General features: G+C 31.9%; 2 protein-coding genes across 6 annotated transcripts; one reads left to right on the top strand and one right to left on the bottom strand.

Annotated features, from left to right (window-relative positions):
- The first annotated feature begins 2,744 nt into the window (after positions 1-2,744).
- On the top strand, positions 2,745-15,439 carry LOC140885077 (purple acid phosphatase 8-like). 2 transcript variants are annotated; one of them, XM_073292000.1, is made up of 7 exons: positions 2,745-3,185; positions 4,755-4,778; positions 5,179-5,335; positions 5,432-5,539; positions 14,379-14,506; positions 14,625-14,753; positions 15,071-15,439. In XM_073292000.1, exons 1-7 carry the CDS (start codon positions 2,991-2,993, stop codon positions 15,353-15,355), a joined length of 1,026 nt encoding a protein of 341 aa, XP_073148101.1. In that variant the 5' UTR covers positions 2,745-2,990; the 3' UTR covers positions 15,356-15,439. The 2 variants fall into 2 exon arrangements, with proteins under 2 accessions (XP_073148101.1, XP_073148102.1); XM_073292001.1 differs by lacking the exon at positions 4,755-4,778 and having other exon boundaries at positions 2,749-3,185.
- Positions 15,440-15,583: 144 nt separating this feature from the next.
- On the bottom strand, positions 15,584-23,105 carry LOC140885076 (uncharacterized). Of its 4 annotated transcripts, none has more exons than XM_073291996.1 (8): positions 22,863-23,105; positions 22,658-22,784; positions 22,462-22,537; positions 22,210-22,282; positions 20,956-21,051; positions 17,669-17,719; positions 16,504-16,887; positions 15,584-16,010 (listed from the first exon to the last, which is right to left on the bottom strand). In XM_073291996.1, the coding sequence occupies exons 1-8, from the start codon at positions 22,926-22,928 to the stop codon at positions 15,681-15,683; spliced, it is 1,203 nt and encodes a 400-aa protein (XP_073148097.1). In that variant the 5' UTR covers positions 22,929-23,105; the 3' UTR covers positions 15,584-15,680. The 4 variants fall into 4 exon arrangements, with proteins under 4 accessions (XP_073148097.1, XP_073148096.1, XP_073148100.1 ...); XM_073291995.1 differs by having other exon boundaries at positions 20,899-21,051; XM_073291999.1 differs by lacking the exons at positions 22,658-22,784; positions 22,863-23,105 and having other exon boundaries at positions 20,899-21,137; positions 22,462-22,522.
- Between the last annotated feature and the right edge of the window lie 163 nt (positions 23,106-23,268).

Consider the following 23,268-nt stretch of genomic DNA (forward strand, 5'->3'; position numbering starts at 1 on the left):
TGTTTTGTTGTGATTATTCTTGTTTTTAGATTAATTAGTACTAATTTTGCATTCACCCAATACTCATATTATTATCAAAGCAATGCTATGTTCATAACAACATTGCAGTACTAATATAATTATCAAAATAATGCTACTTTATGAATAATATTAGTACTACATGTGGCTGAACCAAACAAGACCAACACGGTCAAGATAACAAGAAATTGTATCAGTACATCAATGCAAAATGCAAAACAAAATAAACTACTACTAGTACTACATATTTGAGTCATTAATATTAATATAAATTGATAATCAAATACAAAACTAATTTCATTCTTCAAATAATAGATGCACGCCCATGCTTCCAAAATGGGGCTCCTGCCAATGTACCATACTCCATTCTCCCACTCTTGAAAAGAAACCAAGAACATTCTCAATAAAAAGATGACAAACAAGAATCAAAATTAAAATGGAGTAAAATTATGCGAAAATCAAACAAAAAACAGCGGCAAATAGAACCAAAAATGGCATCTAAAAAATTTAATCAAAACCAAACAAAACCCGTCGAAAATCAAACAAGAAATAGCAGTAAATAGAAGAAAAACCTACAAGCAATAAACATGGACAAACCAAAGAGAAAACAGTGTAAAATATTTCACAAGGGAGTGAATGAAAAGATTGAGTGCTCAATTTAAGCTGACTAGTGGGATTGGGTCCTCGATTCTTGAAGTCTTTCCAATGGAGATGTGGGCATGGCAGGTTTCGAAAGAAGCCCCATTTCGCTGCTTTCTCTGATATCAAATTCATTTAGTTTACCCAAAAAATTCGCCATTTGCTTGAGCCCATCGTGTAATTCCAGTGGTGCTGTAATATTTGGAGATAAGCCTTATGCATTCTTATATATTCACATAATCTCAAGCAGCACCTTGCACTACAATGATGTCATTCAAAATTAGAAGCTCAAAAAAATTATCAAGTAAATGTGATCATTAACTAAATATAACTACCACACTATTAAATAACCCATGTTAAACATATAACTACAACTAAAACATATTGTAAAACAAAGATTAGAATCAACTTTAAATAGTTTTTTTCTTAAGAGTCCGATGACAAGCTCAAATGTACACACAACATGGAAAATAATACACTCGACGTCATAATAAATAATCACAAACTCAAAATGTGCAGCATAATTATAAAGTTAAATATTGAAAAAACATAATAATAATAATACAAGTAAACTCTATATTTTTTTCCAGATTTCGCAGAGATCATCCCTACGGCTCACATAATCCCTTTCACATAAAGTTGATTAGTATAACCGAAAAAAAATGAAAAAGGAAAAAGTATTTTGCATAACTAATCGAACAAAATCAGAAGCAAGAAAATAAAAGACACGATAAATTTTACAAAGCTTTTGCAAAATTACCATGAAATATAGAAAAATCGAGAAAACTTTGATCAAATTGGATAAAATTTTGAAAAAATCACAAATTAAATGAGGTACCAAATTGGGGAAAAAAAGTCAAGAATGTGTTCCTACTTTGCTTTCGTTCTCCACTGAAAAATCGACTATTAAATTTCCTTCGCTTCCTTCGTTCTCACTTATGTAAACTGATTTGAAATCTCCGTCGTGTGGTCCTTGTGTTTACAAAGTCTCCGTCGACTTATTTTTTACTCCTTATATTTCCAAAATTTAATACCCCACAAATTCACGACAAATTTTGAAATATAAGTACCAGAAAATTAAATATGAAAATTGAAAAACTATCATAAATCAACAAGAAACTATTCAAAAATCCCCAAACCGAAAAAATAGCAGAAAAATGATGAGAAATCGATTAAAAAACTGAAAATTCGAGATCGTCACAGCCTTCTTAGCGTCGATATTTGGTCTGTCGGTTGAGATCCTCAAAGCCGAAGGGTTTTTCCGATCGTTGTCTAAGTCGGCCGGTGCTGGGGTAAGTCGCCGGTGGGATTTGACGTAATGGGTGATTAGAGGATAATTAAAATGAGATAAAATAAAAATTTAAGAGGAAAGAGAATAAAACATGGAGAAGGGAGTGAAAAGAAAGATTTAAGTGGTATTGGGTAGTTTAAAATTTAAAACTATGACATGGATACTGAAACCAAAACTAAGTTCTTCATTGGGTATTTATACTCAATTTACCGTTCGTGAAAACATCTGGCGTGTGCATCCCACGCGCAATGGTAGGGACCTGAGGATGAAACACCTGTGTCCCACCCTCACTTCTCACCATTTGAATTTTATAAATAATAATAATAATAATATTTAAAAAAACTTTGTGCAGCCATTGCCCATTAGATGCACAAAAATAGTTTCAAAAAATATTTTAAAACTATTTTAATCAAAATTGAAATTATATTAATTAAAAAATAATTAAATTTATTTTAAATTATATTATTTTTTAAATTAAAAATAAAATTTAAAAGGTGTTTTTTTTATTGTAAAATAAGAATAAAAAAGTACGAGTGAACATTGAGACCCTCAAATAACATATTCTTTCCGTTTCAATTATATAGTCAACTTTTTTTGTCTCAAATATATAGTCATATACCATATTTAGTAGTATTTTTTATACTTCTTTACTAATATACAGATATTATCATTTTTAAATACATTAAATAAAAATAAAATAGTAATTTTGTATAAAAAAAAAAAGTAGTGAGTATACCCCTATAACTACCCCTATTTTTTTGTGAAATTATATAATCAAAATAGAGGGAATAGTTAATATTAAATGGACGCAAGTGTATATTAATAATGAATATACGTTAATATAATAAATATGCAACTTCTGGATCCTATGTTTTTTTATGTTTTTTTTATGAGATGGAAGGTGGATTAATGCGGATTAATTCACGTCAAGGCAGATGCCTGAGTATATTCACTTCCAGCCAGTCATATTCTATATGAACAACACTTTCTCTCCCTCCCCCAACTCCTTCAATACTCCTTCTCTGATTAATTCTTCAGCATTATGTTTCCAAAACATTACAATATTCTCATAATTTTTCTACTTATTATTGAAAATAATTATTTATATGGTAAAATAATTAGTGATAAATTCCCAAGATTCGAGCATCCGGCCAAATCCGACGGCTCCCTCAGCATCATGGTGGTCGGAGACTGGGGAAGAAGGGGGCACTACAACCAGTCTGACGTCGCCCACCAGGTACACATCACATTTATACACAAAATACAAAATTAAATATGATTATTAATTATTTCACTCGGAGGAATTTTGTTACTTCACGTACGATTCAGGTAGTGTTTGCAAGTGTCACCTTTTGGAAGTGTCAGTGGCGAAGTCAGGATTTTTTATGGGCCAAGACTTGAAGCTCTTGAATTTTTTCAAATTTTGAATCGAACTATGCAGACTAATATCAAATTAATTCAAAATTATTAAAAATTTATATATACAAAAATTTAAAAAATTTCGGGCCATCCAGACCATTAACATGGCAAAGAAAGTGTACTTCTCAGTTTTTCTTTCACAAAATTTTAAAATTTTACAAAAAAGAAGCTGAAAAATGCTATCTAAAAGCTCTCCCATCTACCTTAGATGATCTTCCTTCGAAGTCTAAGTTTGAATTATTGAAGCCACAGTGATTGATTATTTTCTTGAAGCAGAATGCGATTAAAATAGGGGACTAATTAGTACTCCTCCAAGTGTAAATATATTATTTCTATGATCGGGGAAGAAGTTAATTTTGTGCATAATAATGTTTTAACACAAACTCTCAGTTGTTGGAGCCAACAAGTTGATTTTGTAATATGGATTTTCGATTCGATCTACCTTTTAATTTATTTTTTTTGTGTGTCAAAAATATGTTTGGATTGGAACGATCTACTCACAAGAGTTTAATTATCAGTTTTTTTTTTTTTTGAAAAATTTAATATTTCTTGCCACTTTTGTTTTTTTGTTTTTTAAAAAAAGAACTGTAATCTAGATCATTAAATTGTTTATGAGCAAAATGAACGTCAAAATTTGGGATTTTGAAAATAAAATCTCAAAATAATAAAAGTTTACAGCAGTATATATGGCATATCTTAGTATCTTACAAGTTTACAATTAATTTATTGAAATATTTATGTTCATAGTATAACATTTAATTTTATTACTCAAATAATGTATTAATATATAAGTTGTGAATTAGTAAATGTTGACAGCACATTGGGGCTGGCTTCGTAGATGTCTATTACTTCCATGACTATAATATGATTACGCATATTCGAAAATTCTGTTTCCACATTTTATTTTTAGTCTCTTTAAAATGATCACAGTGACTCTTGAATATAAACCTAAAAACAATTATTTATTGGGTCCCATCAATTAACACATCATTCTACATTTTTTATTTATTATCTTTATTTATATTATATATACTATCATAAATATATAATTATAATATCATCTTAATTAATTAATAATATTGATTAGTGTTATTTGACAAATTCATAAATAGAAGATCAAACCCAATGAGCTAAATCCTTGAACTGGGCATAACCTATGGATGACAAATTTTTGAAATATCATCGTTTGGTTTTTTTTTTTTTTTTTTATATTAGTACTTATTGTTTTAACAAAATTATAAATGATAACAGTTGTGCAATTAAAAATATTCTAAACGATCGAACCATAATAGCATCATGTTTGGATTATTGTGTCAGAATAATACATCTATGATGTTTATAATACCTTGTGACTCACAGGGTTAACTTATATTTGATATAATTGCAGGATAAAAACATTTTTGTTTTAGAGGTAACAACTCATTCACAACTTTAGAATAGCTCTAGTGCCACTGTGCCACGTTTTGATCATTTTCTCACATGAACAACTATTTTTTCGCAATAATATTACCATCATTATTTTTATCAATCTTATTAAAAAAAAATTTTTTGATATATATTAATATATATATTTGGTTTTAGGCATTCCTTTAATATATATATATATATATATATATATATATATATATCTTTTATTTATGAACCTATTGTCGACTAAAAATACATTATCCCAATCTTTTAAAAAAAATGGACACATATAAATACATTCCCCCAAAGGCGGAATAAATATGTTACATGATAATTCAAGAATGTGTGCATGTCTCCAACTGTTTTGTTTTGTTTTTTTATTATTTTTTTTTAATATTTGATAGATGGGAATAATTGGGGAGAAGATGGATTTGGACTTTATTATTTCAACTGGCGACAACTTTTATCCCGAGGGATTGATTAATGTAAATGATCCAGCCTTTGATGAATCTTTTACCAATGTATACACAGCTTCAAGCTTACAGAAGCAATGGTATAGTGGTAATTTCCATACCCTCCTCTCAAAATTTCAATTTCAATTCCAATTTTAATTGTGTAAGCAAATTTATAATTAAACTTATTATTTTTATGAATCAGTTTTAGGAAACCATGACTATAGAGGAGATGCTTTGGCACAATTGAGTCCTCTCCTCAATCAAAAGGATAGTAAATGGTTTTGCCTAAAATCATACATTCTCGATGCAGGTTAGTATATAATTAATTGAGGGTACACACCCATATATCTAATATAATAACATTATTTTTTTTACATATAAATATATCACTTCAAATTGTGAAATTTCTTTTGTATCCTTCATTTTTCACTTTGTTACTCAATCGTTAATTAATCATATTTTGTATTAAGTAATATTGTTAATTGAATATCTCTCCTCTATTATGTATTGGATATTAATTAATAAACATATATCTAATTGTAAATTTTTCACGTGTATTGCACACGCTCTTTCATAGCACGATGGTAGCTAGTATTTATAGATCTTTGCTTTTATATTTTAAATTTTGAGAATAGAAATTTAGGTTCTCTCGAGTGTTTTTACCTCAGAAGATCTGGGTAATAAGTTATGTGTTAAGACTATAATTCTTAAGATCCTATGCTTGCGATTGTAGAGAGAAAAAAATTTCAAAAACAAAAAATTTATTAATATATACCACACTGTTATTCTAGGAACACCTTTTATAAGTTTAATTACACTTTATAAAGTAAAAATGATTCTATATCTTTTAAACTTAATCATTAAAAATTAGAATTAGAATTTCTAGAAAAACCTAAGACTAAAAATCTAAATCTAATCAAAGTATGTTCAATTTATTAAAATAATATAAATGTTATAATTCAAAGAAAAAATTTTCAATTAGAAAACCTTAGAAAAGAAAGTTCTTTAAAAAGGATTCAAGATCAATTAGAAACTCGGGAATTCCAAAATAAAATTTTTAATTTCCAAAATTTATTAGAAACCGAAGTCTGTTTTGATATTTAAAATGCTTTCTGGAATTGAAAACAACACATTGTAGATCTTTCTTAGAAACAGATTTTGATGATAAGAAAATCCCTACCAAAGCCAGACATATACAAATAAATTCTGAATTGGAAGAACATTGTAAAAATGAAATACAAGACTTAGAGAAAAAAGGTCTAATTTCTAAATTTAGATCTCCTTGGAGTTGTGTTGCCTTTTATGTCAATAAAAATTCTGAAATAGAAAGAGGATTTCCAAGATTAGTAATGAATTATAAACCATTAAACAAAACATTAAAATGGATTAGATACCCAATTTCAAATAAAAAAGATTTATTACAAAAACTTCAAAAGCCTAATATATTTTCTAAATTTGTTATAAAATATGGATTCAGGCAAATTCAGATCTCCCAAAAAAATAGATATTAAACTGTGTTCACAGTCCTTTTTGGATAATTTGAATGGAATGTGATGCGCGTTAGATTAAAAAATGCCTCTTTTAAATTTCAAAGTGATCTTTTAAATAAAAAATTCTTACTAAGAATATATTGTGAAAGTGCAAAAGAGATTTTGCAAAAAGATGACCTTGCCTCAAAACAAATTTGCAAGATGTCAAGCAATATTAAACATATTTGATTTTGATATAAAATTTATTAAAGGAGAAACAAATTCTTTACCATATTTTCTTATCCGAAAATTTCTACAAAACAGAAATGCCACCCAAAAATGATAAAAATCCTCTTCAGATACCCACACCAAGTCAAACCAAAAACTTGGTATGAAATTGTTAAACAAGAGGAAGAAGAATAATTAAAGAATACTGCCCAATTAAAACCACATGTAAGATCTTCTTGATATTCCATAAGTGGAAAATGCTATAAATTAAGTTCAGAAAAATGAAATTTCTGATAAAAAAAAAAATTTAAGAGAAGTTTTTACATAAAAAATTCCTTTCAAATTTTATCAAATTCTGAAAATACTGCAAATTCCCAACTTTCCCTTATCCAAACACCTTTAAAATCCCCGTCTGAGTTTTTTTAAAAACAAAATTGGCAAAAGATTATATGAATAGAAAAAATTTTCCATGAACAAGATCCTTTTCAAACAAAATTATTTCGGGACATTTTTTAATCCAAAGGACATCACATTCCATTCAAACTGACCAAAGGGACTGTGAAAACAATTTTATATCTATATTTTTCGGAGATTTGGATTTTCAGAATCCAGATTTCATATCAAATTTAAAAAATATATTGGCCTTTTGAATTTTTTGTTATAAATATTTTTTTATTCGGAATTGGATATCTAATCCATTTTAGTGCTTGTTTAATAGTTAATATAATTTATTACTAATCTCGGAGTTCTTCTTTCTATTTCGGAATTTTTATAGACTTAAAAGACTGAATAACTCCAAGGTGATCTGGATTTAGATATTAGAGGTTTTTTCTCCTAATTTTTGTATTTCTTTTTTAGAATTTCCTTCTAATTCAGAATTCATTTGTATAGATCTAAATTTTGTGGGTATTTGTTTATCATCAAAATCTATTTCACAAGAAAGATCTACAATATGTTGTTTCGATTCCAGAAGACATTTGGAATATCAAAAGGGATTTCTGTTTCTAATAAATTTTGAAATTCATGTGTTTCTAATTGTTTGAATATTTTTCAAAGAAATGTCATTTTTAAGATTTTCTAATTAAAAAATCTTTCCTCGTATTAGAACGTTAATATTATTTTCATAGATCGAACATGCTTTAATCAGATTTAGATTCTAGTTTTAGGTTTTTCTAGAAACTTAAATTCTAATTTTTTATTATTAAATTTAAAACATATAGGATTATTTTTTACTTTATAAGGTGTAATTAAACTTATAAAACGTGTTCCTAGAATTACAGTATGGTGAAAATCATTAACAAGAACAAAATCAGTTTTTATAGCAATATCATTATTTAATATTGATGCTTCTGTTTTTAAATTACAAATAGTTTTGAATTATTAGCAGCGGGTAATTTTTCAAGAGTTTTTTGTTGGAATTCTGTAGGCACAATTCTTGATTTTATGCAGTTTAAATCTGCACTGGTATAAAAAAGAGTTACTGTATCTATTTTAAAGTTTTCTTGAGAATGTAAGTTTATTTTTAAAAGATATTTTCTAGAAGTTATTTTTCTTAAAACAAAAAGAAAATCTTCTGGAATTTGTTTAATATTTTGAATGTTTTGTGTTATATTTTTTAATATTTCTTCTTCAGTTTCTGAAGAACTTTCTACGTTTATGTTTTGAAGAATTAATTTATTGCTTCGAAATTTTGAAGTTGTTTTTAGGGCAATTTGCTCAAAAATCCTCAAATGCAAACATGTTTTGCTTTGGGGTCCCTAGTCAACAAATGTGATACAAAACAATACAAGATGTGGTACAAAACCATACAAGATGTGGTACAAATTAACAAAAAAATGTGGTACAAAAAAGTGGCTAGGAAGTGCAGAGCAAAACATATTTGCATTGGGGATTTTTGAGCAATTTGCACTTGTTTTTATTTTAATTCTTTTATTTCTATTATTATTGAGGAAAGGTCCAGACATTTCCACCACAATTTTTTTTAAAAAAAGTGGCTTTGGCTTTGCTTGCATCGGGCAGCGTGAAATGCGCGTCCTTTTATTTTTATTATTTTTGTTCTATATTATATTAAATAAAAAATATTAAGGACAAAATTATAAAACGAATTAGTTAAAGTAAATAAATAAATATAAATTATAGATTATTCTATTTAAATTTAAAATAAAAAAAAATAAAGTGATAGTGGGGTTCATATATGATTGATTGGCAGGATATTTGATTGTAAAATTTGAGATATTTAAAAGTGAGATATATCATATATATATATATATAGATATATATGATGACGCGAAACAATGTGTCAACAAATAATTAGGAAAAATGTCCCAACCATTGTGGTTGTCCTAAGGGTACCCACAACACCCATTCACCATTATTCTTCATTATGGGTGGGGAGAATAATGGAGAGAGAGGGGGACGATCAGACACTTGAACGTTCCTCTCTCATTTTTTTTTAAATCACGCGACTTTGGACGCGTGGGGGAGCGCCCCACGCCGGCCTCACGCATCTATAGACTTTCTTAATTTTTTTTGTATTTAATGGTAGTATTTTATGAGTTATGTACTTGTTTTTTCCCTTTTATTTTGTATTTTTATTATATTTTTTAATAGTAATTTAATTTTTATTAAATTTGAATTAAATAACAAAAATAACAAAAATTTGTAACGGTTAGTTTCAAATCACATCTATAAATACTTACCAATGTGTATTCATTCAAATTCACTACACTCTTCAATTCTACTCATCATATTCTTCCCATCTAATTTTTTTTAAATTCCTTCAATCTTATTTTCTATCCAAAATGGATGAAAATATGAGGGAATTTCTTACAAATTTGTTGAATTCTACACACAATCCGCAAGAAAATTATCTTCCCAAAATCCACAAATTCCAACAAATCATCAATATCCACATCCATTTCTAAATATGCAGTTTCCTCCACAAAATGTTCAAAATTTCCAAGGTTTTGGAAATTTTATGAATCATCCGAATTATGCCCCCGAGGTCTACATCAACCGCTTCTAGCCGAATATTGGCAAAACATGAGTCATCCACATTTCACGCTGTCGGTTGTTCAAGGCTATGGTACCCCACACACAACTGGTATACATTTTTCATCTCTGATGCCGAATGAACCTGCGACTCCGAATTTTGTCCCGAAAACTCAACTTTCCGATCGTGAATCCCAATCGAGGTGGTCAATTTAGAAAAAAAAAACGATTTCAAATGCTGAGGGTAGAGAAAACGTTTAACTTGGACAAAGGTTGGATACGAGGTCTTGGCGAGAAGTTTTGTCATAATCAGCAATGATCCAATAATCGACAATGATCAGAAGGTGGATGTTTTTTGGGGACGTATTTCCAGCTAATACAATGAGAATCGTTCTCCAGGTTCAATCAGCAGAAAGACAAATGTTATAGGGTCACATTGACACAACACAATCCAAAAGAAGGTAAATCGATTCAACGCAAATTACAATAGTATTTACATCTCATATCGCAGTGGTCACAGTGACGAAGATATATTGAGGTTTGCGTACGAAAAATATCGCGACGAAAACAATGGTGTTGCATTCAATCTCGAGCATGTGTGGAGAATTGTCAAAGATCGTCCAATGTTTACTCTTAGAGCATCCACAATTCATTGACAATTCTCCACACATGCTCGAGATTGAATGCAACGCCATTATTTTCGTCGCGATATTTTCCGTACGCAAACCTCAATATATCTTCGTCACTGTGACCACTGCGATATGAACTGTAAATACTATTGTAATTTGCATTGAATCGATTTATTTTTTTTTGGATTGTGTTGTGTCAATGTGACCGTATAACATTTGTCCTTTTGCTGATTGAACCTGGAGGACGATTCTCATTGTAGTAGCTGACAACACGTCCCCAAAAAGCATCCGTTTTCTGATCATTGTCGATTATTGGATAATCGCTGATTGTGACAAAACTTCTCGCCAAGACCTCGTCTTCAACCTTTGTCCAAGTTAAACGTTTTCTCGTGCCCTCAGCATTTGAAATTATTTTTTTCTAAATTGACCACCTTGATTGGGGATTCACGATCGGAAAGTTGAGTTTCCGGGACGAAATTCGGAGTTGCAGGTAGAGCTGTCAGACGGCCACCAAAAACCCTCCTTTTAGCGGGTCGAGGGCGGACCAGCCCACCATCCCGGCGGGCTAGAAATCCTCAACCCAACCCAACCCAAGGTGGGTTGTGGGTTAGGCGGACCGGCCCATGGGTTGGCTCAATACAAATACAAATAAATAAAAATCATTGTAATTAATTATAAATTTTATTTCATAAATAAATATTAATAGAAAGATATTAATAAAAAAATTTAATAATTGATTTCATACGTGAATTTTATATAAAATAATTAATACAAAAAAACTCACAACTTTTATTAAAAAATACATATATTACAATAAAAATAAAAATAACATAATAATTCTACAGACCCGCGGCGAGCCAACCCGTGCGGGTCGCGGGCCTAGGCGGGTTGGCCCACCTTTAGTTGGGTTGAAATTTTTTTAACACAACCCACTTAAATTGTGTGGACCAACCTGGCGGACCTAACCTAAATTGACGGCTCTAGTTGCAGGTTCATTTGGCATCGGATATGAAAAATGTATACCAGTTTGGTGTGGGGTATCATAGCCTTGAACAACCAACGACATGAAATGTGGATGACTCATGTTTTGTCAATATTCGGTTGAAAGCGGTTGATGTGGACCTCGGGGGCATAATTCGGATGATTCATAAAATTTTCAAAACCTTGGAAATTTTGAACATTTTGTGGAGAAAACTGCATGTTTGGAAATTGATGTGGATATTGATGATTTGGTGGAATTTGTGGATTTTGAGAAGATGAATTTTCTTGCGGGTTGTGTGTAGAATTATAAAATTTGTAAGAAATGCCCTCATATTTTCATCTATTTCAGATAGAAAGTAAGGTTGTAGAAACTTTAAAAAAATTGATGGGGATAATATGAAGAGTAGAATTGGAGAGTGTAGTGAGTTAGAATGAATGCACATTCGTAAATATTTATAGATGAGATTTGAAACTAGCCGTTACAATTTTTTTTTTAATTCAAATTTAATAAAAAATAAATTGCAATTAAAAAATATAATAAAAATACAAAATCAATTCGTTGGGAAAAAATAAATACACAAATCATAAAATAATGTCATTAAAAAACAAAAAAAATAAAAAAGAAAAATAAAAAGGCCACAGACGCATGGTGCCCGCGTGAGACGCTCCTCTTTCTCTCTCTCTCCCCCCATTATTCTCTCCACCCACAATGGAGAATAATGAAGAATGAGTATTATTAACACCCATTTACCATCTATTGTGGATATCCTAAGGCAACGTTTGGTTTCATAGATATGATAACATAATGATAAAGTATATTGAGATTATGGAAAAAATTGGATAGGATTGAAATAAATAATGATATGTTTGATTTGAATGATTTTAATATTGGGATTGTGATAATGATAAATTTTAAAATTACTTTTTACTCCTGTCATTATAAATAAATAATATTTTTTTGGCTTTAGAAATTTAATTCAGTTTCTAGTACATTTTTTCTTTCTATTCTTTTCTTGGTTCGTGTGCATTACTCATCTTCTTCGCCCTTCTTCTCATTGCATTTCTCTGTGTGCTCTTCATCTCCTCCATTGTTTCCAAAATTTTCGACAGCAATATTTGTTTTTCTCTCATCCTATCGTATTAACTACCAAAATTCCCAACATTGAAATACTATTGACCAAATTAAAAGCAAACTAACCAAAATTTCCCAACATTCAAGGCAGAACCAAACTAAAAGCAAAAAACGAGAAAATAAATATTAGATCTGCAAATTTTTTACTTCAATATTAATAATGAAACCCAAGATAACTCTGCCGTATCTAAAGTTTAATCACTGTACTTTTTTTGAGTTCTGTAATATTTTTTTATAATTATAAATTCTTTTGTATGAACATTTTGTGCTTAAGGGAAAAAAATTTAACCATGAGAATGGATGGTTTTTTCAAAAAATACACGGAACTTAGCTTTTGGATAGAGGAAAAATCCATTTGAGTTTTTAAAATGTGCAGGGATATCTTAGTAAATTTATGCGTTAATCACAGACCTACATAAATTATCACACCCATATTTGTGGTATAATTTGTCCAATGAAAAATGGCTACAGTGCGGGCTTCTCCCTATTTCACGGGCCAACGAATTTGAACAAAAAACTAACCAAACATCAGATAATTGAGTAATTAATACTTTATCATATCTCTATCCAACGTACCATACAAGTCCTAAGAACATATATAATAGAGGATATTTGGAAAAACACACGGAAATGTCCGGACATTTCCACCACAATTTTTTTTAAAAAAAATGGTTTTGGCTTTGCTTGCATTGGGCAGCCTGAAAGGCACGGCCGTTTAATTTTTTTTTTTTTTTAAAAATTTTTTTTTTAAATTTTTTTTTACTTTATTATTTTATACTCACATGTATGATTAATTGAAAAAATAGATGTCGTGCAACGACTAATATTAAATTAAAATTTGTAATTTTTCAAAAAAATTTATTGTTATGTTGTACTATTTCAATTTAAATAAAATTTTAATATCAAATCAATTATATTATATATTAAATAAAAAATATTAATGACAAAATTATAAAACGAATTAATTAAAATAACGAAATAAATAGATATTATAAATTATTTTATTTAAAATAAAAATAAAAAAGTAATAAAGTAGCAGTGGGGTCCTTAAAAGTTTGATTGATATGATATTTTATTGTGGAACATTGTATATTTGAGGAGTGAGATATATTGACGATGACGTGAAATAATAAGCCCACAAATAGTGGGAGAAATGTCCCAATTATTAGCGTATGTTATAACAGGAGTGTTTGACCACATTATGGAAGAAAAAGTATTTGAGATATAACATAAAATAATTTCAAACGATTGTGATTGCCTAATAATAATAATAATAATAATAATAATAATAATATAAAATGTTCTGAGGGTAAATTGAATTCTCAATTCCTTCTATGGAGTCCACAGTTTTTTAAAACTTAAATTTGTTAAAAAAAAAAAAAAAAAAAAACTATCCCGTCGATACTTCATTTTTGTGAATTTTATGTTCACAACTAAAATTAGAAACCAATAATTTTACTCATGGTATTTCCCAAAGCCAGCCAAAAGAAACACCTCAAAAAGTACGAAAAGTAAAAGCAATGTAAGAAAAGGCTGAGCCACTGGCCGAAACCCGACGTGTGAATTTACTATAATGCCTTTCAGAAAGTACTTTTTTTTTTATTTGAGTGAAAATATTTTTTGAAAATAAAATTTTACGCTTTCAGATCTCAGGTAAAACAAAATTATCATCATCAAAGGAAAATTATATTTATTCAATGCCCCCCATTTTTTCATCAGAAATTGCAGAGTTCTTTTTCATAGACACAACACCGTTCCAAGATAAATACTTCACCAATCCCGGAGATGAAGTGTACGACTGGAGAGGGGTGCTTCCCAGAGACAAATATCTTTCGACTCTCTTAAAAGTAAATTTGATATATCCTCTAAATAAATTTATTTTATTTTAATGTGGAAAATATTATTCTTTAAATAAGCAATTATTTAATTTAATTCTATACATGAAATGAACTCAATATATTGTAGGATTTGGACTCGGCATTAGTAAAATCATCGGCAAAATGGAAGATTGTGGTTGGCCACCACACAATTAGAAGTGCTGGGATTCATGGAAATACTCAAGAGCTAGTGCAAAAGCTTCTCCCAATCCTTCAGGTAGAACATTTTTTATATAAGATTCATCCTTTTCCCATATGTCCATTAATCGCGGCATTAATCGAGTATCCATGGTATGCTGAACATCTAATCATTTTGATATTACATACGATGAACAAATATGAAAAGTTCGTACACACATATGGAAATAGGATCATGAAATCTTGACAAAGTGTATGTGAGTAGGACAACCGAAGCATATTGAATCGACATAACAATAGATGTACAAACTGTTGTAGATTTTTGCTACGTTAGATGGATATCGGAATAGAAGAATGTTAAATGCGAGTATTGAATGAACCATAAAAAATTTGCAGGCAAACAATGTCGACCTCTACATAAATGGGCATGACCATTGCTTGGAACACATCAGTAGTGCAGATAGCCCACTTCAATTTCTAACTAGTGGGGGTGGTTCCAAGTCATGGAGGGGTAGCTACAATTGGCCAAATCCAAAAAATGAAATGTTGTTCTATTACGACGGGCAAGGTTTCATGACCATGAAAATTACTCAAACTGACGTTGAGATCAACTTCTATGATATTCTTGGCCATGTAATGCACCAATGGAGTGCATCGAAATCATTGATCTACGCAACTTAGATTGTATATTTTGCGCAATGTAAAAATATTATGACTCTGCGATCTAGACAATTATCATTTGTAATATATTATTCAACTTTTGCATGATTTTCATGTTTCCTAATCCCTAACTCATAGATGCCCCCAGACTTGATGATTGAAGGATGTTAAAGTAGATTTGCGTCCACCTGATATAGCCTAAATTCAGCTATCTTAGTCCAGAATCATTCGATTCCGTCTTCCACATGATATAGGAGTATTGCAGTACTTACTCGCTCATAAAAGGCGAAAGATTTTTCTGTGATACCTGATGTATGACGATGTCTATTACTCAATGGATCCAATGTCAAGACTGAGGCAAAGAGAAAATAGCTTGATAAGTTTGCCAATGAGGTAAGCTTTTGAGCATATCTTTTTGCAGGTTACAGATATAAGCTTCCCACTTGAAAATTGTGGCAAAAAACCTGGTCCAATTGAAGGATTGTTCAAAAATTTTCTTGCCATGAGTCAAGTGTCCAAATCTTGTCTCTGCGGATTGATGATCCTTCAGAACAGCGGCTTCAAAGAAGTCAAGTTTCTGCCTCTGTGATTCAGATAAGGCTATTACTTTGATAGGTGAACCTTTCACCTCTGCTGTCTCCGATTCTGATGATTTCCAATAATAGAAGTTTACCACCTGCTCGATACAAAGGAAAGGAATGGTGAATGCATTGCAAAATAAATGAAGCCAAAAATGTTGCATTTTTATTCAATAGCTTCACTCGGGAAAAAAAGACCACAGAATGGATGATTCCTTTCCTTACCTGACAAATTACCCATCAAATAAATAAATACAAGAGGGCTTGTGTAGACATGATTATTCTAAATTTCAAACTCGTTTGTCACAATGAATTTTCAACATGAAGGCCCTGGTCAACTAATAATACGTAATAAGAGCAAAGGATGGCCAACACAGGTCATCAGAAGTGGCACATAACCACGCAAAAATGTTTGTAACATTTAACACATTTAATTCCCAGCTAAGTATTTACCAATTTTCAACTGATAGAAGAATAAAAAGAAATCATAGAAGGAAATGTTTAAAACCTTCACTAATTCCGATTTCACATCATGCCCCTTGTGACACTTCCACACACTGTAATTTCTAACAATTGTCAAGGAATAACAACCTGAAGGGCGTGCAATATGTTGACAAATTCCCATACGAGCAACTCATCTCCACGTACCAAATGTAAAGGTTTCCCTAGTAACTTCAAGTTACAAGATGAATCCAACGGAGGTAGATAACTTTTCTTGTCAGATGCAGAAATGTCAAATCCAAGAACATGTAACCTTGCATAGCATATATCAAATCCTGATCGGAACATTGATGCTTCTTCAGGAGGGAACCAGTACATATTATTGGATGCTCGTATAGGAAAATACAAAGGAATAGCGCCATCAGAGATATTTAATGCATATTCAGAAAGAGAGGAAAGAAGTTTAGCATCTTCGTCGTGAGATGCATCACGGCTGAACCACAAAGTAAGGGTAAGCCTTTCTCCTTCAGTGATCTGTTAATCAACGTACACATAAATGAAGATAAAAATGAGCTTGAAAAACATGGAATCATAGAAGCTTTATGGTTACCGTCGATGAGCAAGCACTTCAAAATGAACAAATATCAAAACATTGTTCTATCAAAGAAATATGAAGTCAGTAACCAGATGCTGAGTCTATAAATAAGCATTCCTGTGTGCATCCAAACTATGTAATCAATCCCGTGTCTGCAAACAGACATTTCATCAAAAAGTGCATTCCTTAGTTAATTTCTAGTTGTCATCTATTTTTTCTTCCAACAACATTTCAGTTGACCCTTCAGCTATCCTCACATGAAGAAGGTAATGCACAAAAGCTTGGCTTATACACCATTTTGTGAGCTAATAATGGCAAAAATAACAACCAAATTCATTCGAAAAATCAGTTTGAAGTTAGAGAGAAACAATACAAAACTACAGGTTCAGATCGCGCACTATTGTTGCTAGAAACAAGTACTAAAAGTCCCTTTTCGGTATCTTAATAGAACTAAAAGCATTTTCCTAGAATAACAAAATCCACTTGTCTTCTAAAGAGTACAACATCAGGTTCTAAAGGGCGTGATGATCAGACTGCAATATTAGTTTGAACATTAGGAGCACTACGAATTAGAAACCCAAAGGCTGAAGTTCCAAATAAGCATCAAGAAAGGAAAACATACACACGAAATACAGACATACAAGAATAAAGCTAGAAAGCAGAGTCCTTGTGTGGCAGGTGGGTACACAAATGAGAGAGTGAAAAGCTAAGAGAGGCTACCTCGCCAACAGAATGAACGTTTTTATTGTCTGCAGTGTATATGATAACATCCTGAAATTATGCATAAAAAAAAATCAGTAAGGAGGAGCAAAGTAGAGTGGTGTCATTCACGTGTGGAAAATTCAACTGTATCAAAACTTTCATCCTCTTTTCTTTTTCATTTAGAAGAAAGAGATCCATTTGGTATTTCTTTTCACCAACATGAGACTCCTAATACATATTCAATTAAGAAGTATGGTTGTTTAGCGAATCTAAATACACCACTTTAGCAACATGGACATGAGATCCAAAATGAGTCGGGATAATTTGAAACACATCTTATCCATAGAGCCTCAGTGATCTTCCAAAGTCTTTGAACCACCCAGTAGCTTACCCCCAAAATGGAGTCAAGATCATCTGATCATGCTATCAGAATCAAAGACAGTTGGGGTCCAGTGCAAATTTGCCTGTATCGTTATGCCCAAACTCAAAAAGACGAAAGCGAGAAGATGGTGGCAGAAATAATAGCATTAAGGGTGATACCGCCAAGTAGCAGCCCCTATTCCAGCCCCGTCATGTTAATAAAAAAAAGAGACGGGAGTTGGCGGTTTTGTATCGACTATAGGGCCTTAAGTGACATTACTATTCCCGATAAGTATCTCATACCAATCATTGATGAACTTTTGGACGAGCTACATGGTGCAGTATATTTTTCTAAGATGGATTTGAGATCGGGATTTCACCAAATCCATCTATGTCTAGAAGATGTCCCCAAAACTGCTTTTCGAACACATACTGGGCACACCGAATAATGCCTTTTCGGCTTAAGAATGCTCCTTCAACATTTCCAAGCAACAATGAATTAGAGATGCCAACGAACCGAATTCTTCGTGAGCTATTTGGAGCTCGGCTAGGTAAAAAGCTCATTCAAGTTCGTTCGTTAAGCTTATCAAGTCAAGCCCGAATTTGATTTCGAGTTCGACAACTTTATCAAGCCAAGCTTGAGTTTAAGGATATTCGGTTCTTGAGTTCGGAAACATGTTTGTTAATAGGCTCACGAGCTCGAACTCGACTCTTTTAGGTGGCTCACAAGCTAGCTCGTAGGTGTGTTGTGAGATATTTAGCAATGAATTTTATGGTGGTGCTTTTATTTGGTATTCGAAAGTTTGATCTATTATTTTGGGATGTTCAATAATGTGCGGAGTTTTATGTTTTTTTTGTTGCTAAGTTAAGTTTGTCGTTCTGGTTATTTATGAAATAATTTACAATTTTATGTCTGAGTTTAGATTTAATTTACAGATGCATTATATTATATGCTCCAGCTCAATTCTTTCTTAACGAGCTCAAATAAAACTCAACTTGAGCTCAGCTGTATGCTTGACGAGCTCGCTTAATGAGTTTCAAGCTCACTTAATGAGCCGAATTCGAGTCAGACTCGTTAAATATGATAAAGGAGCTATTAATGAACCGAGCTCGAGCTCTTATATATACTAAACGAGCCGAGCTTGAGCCTCACGACAAAAGCTCGAACCGGGCTCGAGCATTTATATATATTAAATGATCCGAGCTCGAGCCTAATATTGTTTGGCTCGACTCATTTACATCCCTACAAGAGCATTTATATATATTAAATGATCCGAGCTCGAGCCTAATATTGTTTGGCTCGACTCATTTACATCCCTACAATAAATGACTTATTATGTGCCAACTTGTTCCATCTTCAAATCATTTTAGAAGGATTGCGGAGGCATCAAGCCATCAACTGGTATTAGATAAAAAGAATTGCTATTTTGGGCTATTAGAGATTGAATATTTGGGGCATGTGATTTCTTCAAAAGGAGTGGCTGTAGATCTAAAAAAGTTTGGTGCCATTCCATCTTGGCCTACACCTCTCTCTACAAAAGTGCTACGGGATTCCTGGCGTTAATGGCATATTATAGAAAATTCATCCGTGACAATGGTAAGATAACAAAACCAATGACAGAATTACCAAAGAAATATAATTTCAAGTGGAACAACAAGGCAAAAAAGGCTTTTGATGAGATGAAATGGTTATTAGTTCAGCCCTAAGTTTGTGGCTGCCTGATTTCACCATGTCTTTCGCGGAGGACAGCGATGCTTCTGGAAAAGCGATTGGTGTAGTTTAATCACAAGAGGGTCGACCCATAGCTTTCTTTAATAAGGGCATTATCTTCTCGTGCTTTGGTTAAATCTACCGATGCAAAAGAATGGATGGCTTTAGTAACTGCAGTGAAACATTGGCTGCCATATTTATTGGGAAAAAGGTTTCTAGTACTCACTGATCACAAGTAATTTTAAAAGGTTTCTAGGGGAAGGACTTCCCTTTTTTACAGAGAATCATCTTTGGGAAATATTCTGGCATTTCATTCTAGTTTATGTCATCAATATATTAAAATTCAATATCTAGAATTGAAAGCTCGTTTGCTACATTCAGATCTTGTATCTTCCATCTCTGTTACTTTGTGACCAATTGAATCAGTGATCTAACAGGTCCATCAATGTTTGGTTGCAATTTTATGTTTTGATTATTTATCCTGCATCAATCAAATCACCAATTATTGAAAAAAGACACAATCGTAAACCATCTTATCCCGAATTTAATCTATGAAACCAAATATTTTATTATTTATTCAATACTATTCCACATCCTCAAATATTATTATTTATTCAACACTACTTACATACTCAACACTATTCAATCAAATATTTTACATTCGACAAATTGACAACATTATGTATCCACACAATCCTATCATGCCAACTGAAGGCAACCTTAGCATATGAAGTCCCAAAATGATATTATCATAGTTATCTATATATTACGTCCTACTAGGTTGAGAAATTAAAAGAAATTGGCAGCAGATAATACTGTATAACTCAACATCAAATACATGTAAAATGATCTGGTCTTTTGTAACAAAACTTCCAACATTAGCAAAAGCAAAAAACCGTGACCTATTGCAATGCACCCTACTACCATACAAAAACCGTGAATCACAACCTTTCTGAACTTTTTCCTGTAGAAAAACTCAGGACACAACCATGCAGCTCATTTTACAATAGTTTTTTTTAATCTGATGCTTCCAAGTTAGCTATTACTAACCAAAGAGAAATTGCATCCGCCAATCAATAAATTAAAACTTCAATAAGATGCATTAATAGATGACAAAACTATAATGGCAACGTATGACTATGTGTTACGTATAGAGCTATGCCTAAAATATATCTACCTTTTGAAAGAATAACATCCAGACAGAAATACGATATCTGGCAAAAAAATCACTTACACCAGCCATGGGTGCAAATGTTGAAGGTTCCCCATCCTGGAAGTAAAATAGACCTCCTTTGAAGTCCACCTCGTAGTTATTTAAATAACAAACTGCCTTTAACCATAGAGAAACAGAATTAGCTGCGATTTCCAATCCACCAGACAGAGCACAATGTGAGTGCAGTGCAGAAGTCATGCTCCCTTCATTTTAGCAAATAGAACCTCAATAGAACCTCAAATGATTAAAGATACTATGCTCAAATATTACCTAACCTAGAGCGGTAGAAATTCAAACAAAAAACATACCAAAAAAACGGACTCCCTTTAATGATAATGTTGCTAAATCATCCCTTTTAACTCTCCATATTTAGTGACAAAATTATACTAAATATTAACTAGCAACAAGATATTCGCTCTCTTGCAACAAGGTGTCTACTAGATACTACTTTACAAGATCCTCAACACACATAAAGGATGGCATAGACCATGACGGCCGGGTATAAAACAATATTAAGATTTATTATAACTGTTTCAAATAACATATCATTCAGAACCAATCTAACTAGCATAAAAGATGACCGATGAATTAACTATGGAAGGATAAGATAAGGCCACATTGGAAGCCCTTGCATGACTAGCCATAAGCAATAAGCCAATAACAACACTGAGTACAGTTAGGAGAAAATTGTTATGTTAGAGATTTCTGATTATTTCACCCAAAAAAAAAAAAAAAGGTAAACAGCCTTTCCCAAGAAAAATAAGTTAAATCACTTCGTGCACAGATTGATCAAGGGTTTGAAAATTGAAAAGGATAAATTTTTTAACATGAAACGTAGATGTCGAACCCAATGCTTACTCTTTTAACATTACTGTAAACTAATGGATTAAGGTGCGTAGCGATTCAATTGACACAAACTACCGTATCAACTTACTCAAGCAAGAACACCTTTCCTCGATACGAGGGGAGGCCCAGCAGAAGCTGTAGCGCTTGCTATATGGACAATTGTTGCGGTGACTTGTGTTTGCGGGATATACAAAGTACCAAGCCCTTGCTTCTGTACCTTACTAACTAACCTTCAACAACAAAGACAGAAGGTAGTCGAAATGCACCTGAACACATCATTATTCTACTTTTCTCCAAAACAATTTATGACGACTTCTTGGTTATGCAACTGAAACAACAGCTAATATCAACCAAAAGTTTGATACATGGAAGGACAAAGGATAGCTAAATGTGAATGAATAACATTTTAAAGAGCGTATTTGTACGCACCGCAAAATCCCTTTGTTTAAGATAGTCTCTATTATCATCACTGTGCCATCCAATGCTAGCTCCCTTGCACCAACTGGTATACATAGCATAAGATAGGAAGAAAACATATGGAAAACAACAGCCAGAAATGGTTGTTGCATTTAACATCCACCACTTTGAAACCTCTTATTTGAATTTAAGGAATAAAGAAATAATAATTATGAAGATGAAAGTTATTGCATTTCAATGGCAATAGAGTGATAGCAAATGCACCTTATTAGTCCAGTGAACTCTACAAACAACTCGTACTCACATCCAAAATGCTCCTCTACTTTCTCCTTTAAACTTTCTACAAAACCCACAAAAGTAAACATTAACAATTGTAAAAACAAAACAACCAGCCCACTTGTTTTGGGTGTAAAATAAAAAAATAAAAAAATAAAAAAAAGGATTAAAAAGAATACAGAACCTCGAATCGGGACAAAGGGCATGATGAGATGTGGAGAATTTGTAGCGAGAAGATGAGCGAGAGTGGTGGAGAAAACATTTGGTCTATAGCCAACCGTGCAACAACTTTTGTGTATGAACTCCAATTCCTGAATACGGCGTACAACAAACAATAAATGGTAAAAGTATAAGCAAAACACGATGACGAAGGTGTCAGCAGAAGTGACCTTGCAGAGCTGTAGAGAAAGGAAATTGCGAAGGATAAGGCGCGGGAGCTTCTCAGAATCTGCCATTTTTGTTTTTCCGGGCTTCTTGGGGAAACTGGTGTGAAACGTTGAAATATTAGGTGTGGGAATCTGCCATTTTTGTTAACTGGAATCCACCCTGAAATATTTTTTGGTTGCCATTTTTGTTAACCGGAATCCACCCTGAAATATTTTTTGGTTGTGGATTCCAAAAAAATGCTCGGATTTGGGCCAACTGGGTTGAACCGAGACGAGACGACTAGCAATTTTTTTAAATTTTTTTTATATAATTAAAAAAAATTGACTATAATTTTCCCTACTCATAGACACAATAATGACTTAAAATGTACCTCTTGTTTTCGTGATTTTCCCTTTATGTCACTCAAAT

This window comes from Henckelia pumila, chromosome 2 (assembly GCF_033568475.1).
Source record: "Henckelia pumila isolate YLH828 chromosome 2, ASM3356847v2, whole genome shotgun sequence".
NCBI lineage: Eukaryota > Viridiplantae > Streptophyta > Magnoliopsida > Lamiales > Gesneriaceae > Henckelia > Henckelia pumila.

Coding starts and splice junctions, on each gene's coding strand:
- LOC140885077 (XM_073292000.1), top strand. CDS start 2,991: ATGTTTCCAAAACATTACAATATTCTCATAATTTTTCTACTTATTATT. Junction 3,186..4,754: donor AGTCTGACGTCGCCCACCAG/GTACACATCACA, acceptor ATATAATTGCAG/GATAAAAACATTTTTGTTTT. Junction 14,754..15,070: donor AGCTTCTCCCAATCCTTCAG/GTAGAACATTTT, acceptor AAAAATTTGCAG/GCAAACAATGTCGACCTCTA.
- LOC140885076 (XM_073291995.1), bottom strand. CDS start 22,928: ATGGCAGATTCTGAGAAGCTCCCGCGCCTTATCCTTCGCAATTTCCTT. Junction 22,283..22,461: donor GAGTTCACTGGACTAATAAG/GTGCATTTGCTA, acceptor TATGTATACCAG/TTGGTGCAAGGGAGCTAGCA. Junction 16,011..16,503: donor ACATATTGCACGCCCTTCAG/GTTGTTATTCCT, acceptor TGTATCGAGCAG/GTGGTAAACTTCTATTATTG.